The sequence below is a fragment of the Otolemur garnettii genome, unplaced genomic scaffold, assembly GCF_000181295.1.
Source record: "Otolemur garnettii isolate 467f Iridium unplaced genomic scaffold, OtoGar3 scaffold00011, whole genome shotgun sequence".
NCBI lineage: Eukaryota > Metazoa > Chordata > Mammalia > Primates > Galagidae > Otolemur > Otolemur garnettii.
The window spans coordinates 3,453,190-3,459,653 of NW_003852406.1; the positions used below are offsets into that span (position 1 = coordinate 3,453,190).

The following is a 6,464-nucleotide window of genomic DNA, read 5'->3' on the forward strand; positions in this document are numbered from 1 at the left end:
TTTTTTTTTTTTTTTGAGACAGAGTTCAGTAGGTCACCCTTGGTAAAGTACTGTGGTGTCATAGCTCACAGCAACCTCAAACTCTTTGCTTGGGCTTAAGCGATTCTCTTGCCTCAGCCTCCCAAGTACCTGGGACTACAGGCGCCTGCCATTTTCTGGTTGCAGTTGTCATTATTGTTTAGCTGGCCCAGGCTGGCACGCTATCCACTGATCTATGGGCACCACTCTACCTTGGCTTTTTCTAACTTGAAGTATAAAATGTCTTACCTAGATACCAGATACCAAATGTGGTATCTGCTGTAATAGATTATATATGATTCTCATTTCTTCATATTAAATCTAACACATGAACTCACCATTTAATGTTCCTTCTTCAGATGGCCTAAAGAAACACCAAAATATATAGTATGAGCGGTGCCACAATTTTAGTTATGGCTATCAGTTAATTAATTTTATGAAGTTATCATTGTTTACTATTATCAATTATTATTCACAAATTCTGATAGATTTCCTTTGTTTGAATATTTGCTATTTCCCTTAAGCCAATCCTAAGCCATACATAGATATGAATATATACATACATATGCATTTTCTTTATTAGCAGCTTGTACCTCCAATTTATACCTACATCAATATAACTGTACAATGTACCTATAGGGTGGGATTCAACCCTTACCCTCCTCCCCCTAAAACTCAATTGCTAATGGTTAAAAGTTTTTCCCAATGTTCAATATATTTTTATTTGTAACAGCATACATTAAAAACCAGTGGAGGTTCTTTTAATTCCAAGGAGTCTAGTGCAAATTAGACACAGGTATAGCAGAAAGAACAGGAGAGTGGAAATCAAAGAAAATAGGTTAGAGGTTTAGTTGCTCTCCCATAATATAGCTATGTGGCCTTGCTCAGGACTAAAAGGACCTGGCTAAGAGAGGGCCTCAGAAGCAGAAGACCTCTGTAGTCCCATTCTAGCTCTTACAGTCTATCTGACCCTCATGTTTCCTATTGATTTCACCTTATTAATAGCAGTATTTCTCCTAAGAACTATTCTGAACCTAGCATTATCCCTTTGCCTACTCCTGATAAACCATTCTTTGATCAAAGCCTTGCTGCTCAACTCCATCCTTCTGGGTACTTCTTTCGGTCAGTAAGCACCTATTCTACATTTACATTCCATGGCTTTGATTATAAAAGAAAATATTCCCTGAAGAGGTCCAACTATAGGTAGGTCTTCCAAATGCCATGTCAGGGTTAGGATTTGAACAGCTGCTTATCCCTCCTGGTACCTGGTTTATTTTCTGTTCTACAAATGCAGATCATTTCTGATTCACATAATAGGAAAAACACTGCAGGATACATTGTAATTTCCCTCTAATTGGCTTTTTTTCTGAAGTAGTCCATATCAGAAACTAACTCTACCATACTTCCAGTATTGATACTGAATAATGGATGTCAAAACAAGACATTTTTTGTGTGTAAATGTCCTTGGGACTCTTAAAGTACTAATTCTTAGACTAGAAACAAAGAGGTTATCGTAGATACTTCTTTATCCTCACGTCTCATCTGTACTAAGAATTTTTACCTTCTGGGGAAAATAACCTGCCAGGTTGCCTTTTGTTTCCACTTTGGGTTCTGGATTTACCACATTAGTTTCCTAGATCTTCCTGCAGGCAGGCTTTCTAATGTATAGTGTGTATTGCTCCAATAACCAAAGTGCTTCCCAAGAGCAGATACAAGGTTTGATTAGAATGATGGCCAGAGAAGTCAAACAAGTATAAAACTAAAGTTTCGGACTAGATCTACGAACAAATTTATTCAAGAGCAAGTTGGAAATGGGACTAAATAAGATCATCATTTTATTAAGAATATAGTAGAGCTATAATTATAGTATAACTATATACAATGATAAATTTTATAAAAATAATTTTAACTCATAATAAATGAGTTCCTCTAGTCTCAGGAGATGCTAGAATAACCATCACCTATACATAAAGGAATATTAAAAAGATGATGCAAAGAGCAGAAAAAAGACAATATTCAGTAATTATGATAGTTTTTAGGCTAATAATGAGAAAGGCTTACTTACATGTCTCTCTTTGATGGTCTATCTTGTAACCAATCCTTTAGTCAAAATAAAGCAAAAGCAAATTAAAGACAAAAAATTCTAGATGAAGCAAAACTATTTAATTCTGTTTTTTTTCCCTATAATATGTTTTAAGAATGATGGGCTAAAAAATTAGTATTTTTTAAGTAAACTAACAAAACATTAAGTGTATTTATTTTAACTATTGTAAATGTAACTACCATAGGCTATTCCACAGGTGAAATACAAAATTTCAGGAGTGTTATTTCCTATAACATAGTCTTCCTAATTCTTTATTAATTTTTAAATTGTTTTTGAGGACAATTTTATTCTGTTAAAATATACATTTGTTTCTATGATTCTAAAAATAGGATGTGAGGCTGGGTGTGATGGCTCACACCTGTAATTCTAGCACTCCAGGAGGCCGAGGCAGGTGGATTGCCCAATCTCATAGGTTCAAGACCAGCTGAAGCCAGAGCGAGACCTCATCTCTAAAAATAGCTAGGTGCTGTAGTGGGTGCCTGTAGTCTCAGCTACTTGGAAGGCTGAGGCAGAAGAATCGTTTTAGCCCAGGAGTTTGAGGTTGCTGTGTGTCAGCTATGATGCCACAGCAATCAACCAAGGGTGGCAAAGTAAGACTCTATCTCCAAATAAAACCCAAACAAACAAACAAACAAAAAAACAGTATGTGCTCTTTGCTGAAAGAACATCAAAGCACAACAGAAAAGATAATATTTGTGAATATTTCATTGTAGCCTTTCCTGTGCTAATGTGCATATGGTTTTTATTCTGCAGTTTTATGATGTCATCATTCCTAGCTGGCAGTATTTTTACTTCCCAATTTAGCACTCAAGCTGCCTGATTTTGAATCTTTACTTGTTTCATCAATTTGAGCAATTCTAAACCATTTATAATCTCATCTAATTTTCTCTACCTCATCAAGGCCAGTTAGATACACGTTTTTCCATGTCTCTTTACCTTTAACATATTTCCCAACTCATTATAGTTCTGTGTTGCATTCTGGTTCAGTTTAGTGTCATTTCCTTTTCAGATGTTCCCAATCTGTTATTTAACCCCCACTAAGTATTTTTCTTTTCTAGAATTTTTTTAGATTTCCCAGTCTTTAAAAAAAGTTTCCCCTTTTCTTATGTTTTATATTTAACACATATTCTTCTATAATACTTTGACATACTTACTCTATCATAGGTAGTCAGCAATTCTACTATTTTAAGTTATATAAATTGACTCATGAGTTTTCTAAATTGGAATTGTGAGGTCATCTTCAATGGTGCTTTATTTGCTGTAAAATTGTGCGACTGGGTTCAGAATGAGTCCCTCCAGAAAAAATGATTTGTTACTGCAAATCTCTATTAACTAACCCTTTTTCCAAGAGATAACTTTTTTTTTCAGTGACATAATTTTGTTTATATTTATTTCTATTTCCTTATTTTGTTGAGGTAGTCATTATGGTGCCTCAAAAAAATTTCTATTTACTTATTTTTGGGGGGCACCATTCTGGTGTCTTGGCTAGAATGCAGTGGCATCATCATAGCTCACTGCAACCTCAAAACTCAGAAGCTCAAGTGCTGCTCCTGCCTTGGACCCCAGAGTGCTAGGATTATAAAGGCATGAACCACTGCACCCAGCCAGTAAGATAGCTTTTTTAACAACAAAGAAACTATCTCCTTAACACAGAACAGATATATTTGTATGTAAGTGAATATTTTCTAGATTATAATTATGATCACTCCTTTCTATATAGCTTTTCTTTCTCCCGAGCTATTTGTCTGGGTTGTCAGAAAGTTTGGAATATCAAATACTACCTCAGTTAGCTGGAAATGAGTTCATATAATTAGTTTCAATTCAAACAAAAAGAGCTGCTTTCTATGTTCTGCATACATTTTTCTTTAAAATCTGAGTATTCACCGTAGGAAGAAACATTTTTATAGTAGTTTCTTTTCTACCACTGAATAAAAACACTTGTCTAAGGGAAAAACTTGTGAAAGGTTGATAGAATCTCAAAATTATTGCCCCCTTTAAGCTCTTCTCTAACAAATGTTAATGTATTTACTAATATATATTTGTTTAATTGAACTGTACAAACCGGCAGTAAAGCTGCTTTGGAATCTACTTCATGAGTGTCGTCTTCTGTAGATGGCCTTCTACTGCCACTTTCCACTAAAACAAAATTTAAAAGTTAAAAAAAAATTATACAATTAAATTTTTTAAATACCAACTAATACAAAATGTTTCTAGGCTTGGTATATAACCTTCATAAAATAACTTAACCTCTCCCAACACACCGAATATAAGAGTTACATGAGGCTCATGAGACCTCAAAATTATTCCATTTATTTAAGTGAACTATTCAATTTATTTATTTTTATTTTTTTTGAGACAGAGTCTCAAGCTATCCCCCTGGGTAGAGTGCCGTGGCATCACAGCTCACATAAACCTCCAACTCTTGGGCTCAATCGAGTCTCTTGCCTCAGCCTCCCAAGTAGCTGGAACCACAGGTGCCCGCCACAACGCCCGGCTATTTTTTGGTTGCAGCCATCATTGTTTTGGCTGGCACGGGCTGGATTCGAACCTGCCACCTCAGATGTATATGGCTGGCGCCTTAGCCACTTGAGCCACAGGTGCCGAGCCATATTCAATTTATTGATACAAATAAGAACTATTATATAAATTTAAAACTATTAAATTTATTTATATAAAAAACCAAAAAAGATTGGGTGTAGTGGCTCACCTCTAGCCACTTTGGGAGGCTGAAGCAAGAGGATTACTTGAGCTTAGGAGCTTGAGATCAGCTTAGGCAACAAAGTAAGATCCCCATTTTCTTAAAAAATTAGCCAGTGCGGTGGTGCACACCAGTAATGCTAGCTACTTAGGAAGCCGAGGCAAGAATATCATCTTGAGGCTGTGCCTGTAGCTCAGTAGTTGGGCATCGGCCACATATACCAAGAGTGGTGGGGTCAAACTCAACCTGGGCCTGCTGCACAACAATGACAACTATAACAACAGCAACAAAGAAATAGCCAGGTGTTGTGGCAGGCACTTGTAGTCCCAGCTACTAGGGAGGCTGAGGCAAGAGACTCGCCTAAGCCCAAGAGTTTGAGGTTGCTGTGACACCATGGCACTCTACTTAGGACAACAGCTTGAGACTCTGTCAAAGAAAGAAAAGAAAGAAAAGAAAGAAAAGAAAGAAAAGAAAGAAAGAAAGAAAGAAAAGAATTATCACTTGAGCCCAGGAGCTTGAGGTTGCAGCAGTGAGTTACCACCACACCATGGTAGTCCAGCCTGGGTCAGAGTGAGATGCTGTCCCCCCCAAAAAAACAGGAGTATAAAGTCTTTCTCTAGGGATATTCTATATGTGTGTTTCCATCCTCTCCATTTTTTTAAACATAGCTATAGTATTTTATTTATATATATTTATATATATATATATATATATATATAAAATTCAAACTTTTTTTTTATAGACAGAGTCTTGCCTATACCCAGACTAGACTATAGTGGTTTGATCATGGTTCACTTATAACCTCCAACTCCTGGGCTCTAGTGCTTGTCCTGCCTCAGTCTCCCAAGTAGCTGGGAAAGAAGGTGCCTGCCACAATGCCTATTTTTTGGTTGGAGCCTCCAATCTCTTTCTATAATAAACAAGGCTGTGATGAATACTTTTCTCCCAGATTTAAGATACCACCTTTGACTTCGTATCTTGTTTACTATAAATGAACTTTAGAATTAAGCTTATTTTTAAAAAAACATCAGGATATTAAACTATAACTCAAATTAGGGAAAACTTACATTTTATGACACAATGAAAGAAAACCTTAGAATGAATGAAGGAGATCTAAAAACAAAAGTTTTATTTCAGATGTAGAAGGCAATGAGAGATTGAGGTGTATTAGAAAACTCTGGTCAAAACTTTTTCAATATGATGAAACACACAGACTGTTTCATATTTTCAGTATCATGAAGAAATTTACTAAAATATTGGAGAATCTATAGTGCTGCTTAAACCAAAATTATGATATATACTGGTGTGAAAGGATAAAAGGATTCCTCATGTGTGTACGAGGAACAGAGAATGGGAGAAGGGAGTTTCATTCTATCTTTAGTTGAAGATCAAAAGACATGGCCAAAAACTGAAATATGAGAATACAGCAATACAGGCTGAATACCCCTGATCAGAATGGGGACCAGAAATGTTTTGATTTTGGAGGATCTGCATTATACTTACCCAGTTTAACATCCTAACACTAAAAATTTGAAATCTGAAATGCTCCAATCAGCATTCCTTTGGGCATTAAGTCAGCACTCAGTTAAGTTTCAGATTCTGGAGCATTTTGATTTTGGATTTTTGGATGTAGGATGTTCATCT

At 35.9% G+C, this 6,464-nt stretch overlaps 1 protein-coding gene across 2 annotated transcripts in view; it reads right to left on the reverse strand.

Annotated features, from left to right (window-relative positions):
* The window catches only part of TRPM7 (transient receptor potential cation channel subfamily M member 7), a 110,129-nt gene that overhangs the window by 13,183 nt on the left and 90,482 nt on the right, over positions 1–6,464 (reverse strand). For both annotated transcript variants that reach the window (XM_023509975.1, XM_023509974.1), the window contains 3 exons: positions 4,185–4,258; positions 2,084–2,118; positions 357–382 (listed from right to left, as the gene is read on the reverse strand). In XM_023509975.1, coding sequence (XP_023365743.1) covers positions 357–382; positions 2,084–2,118; positions 4,185–4,258 — 135 coding nt within the window. The remainder of the gene's footprint in view (positions 1–356; positions 383–2,083; positions 2,119–4,184; positions 4,259–6,464) is intronic.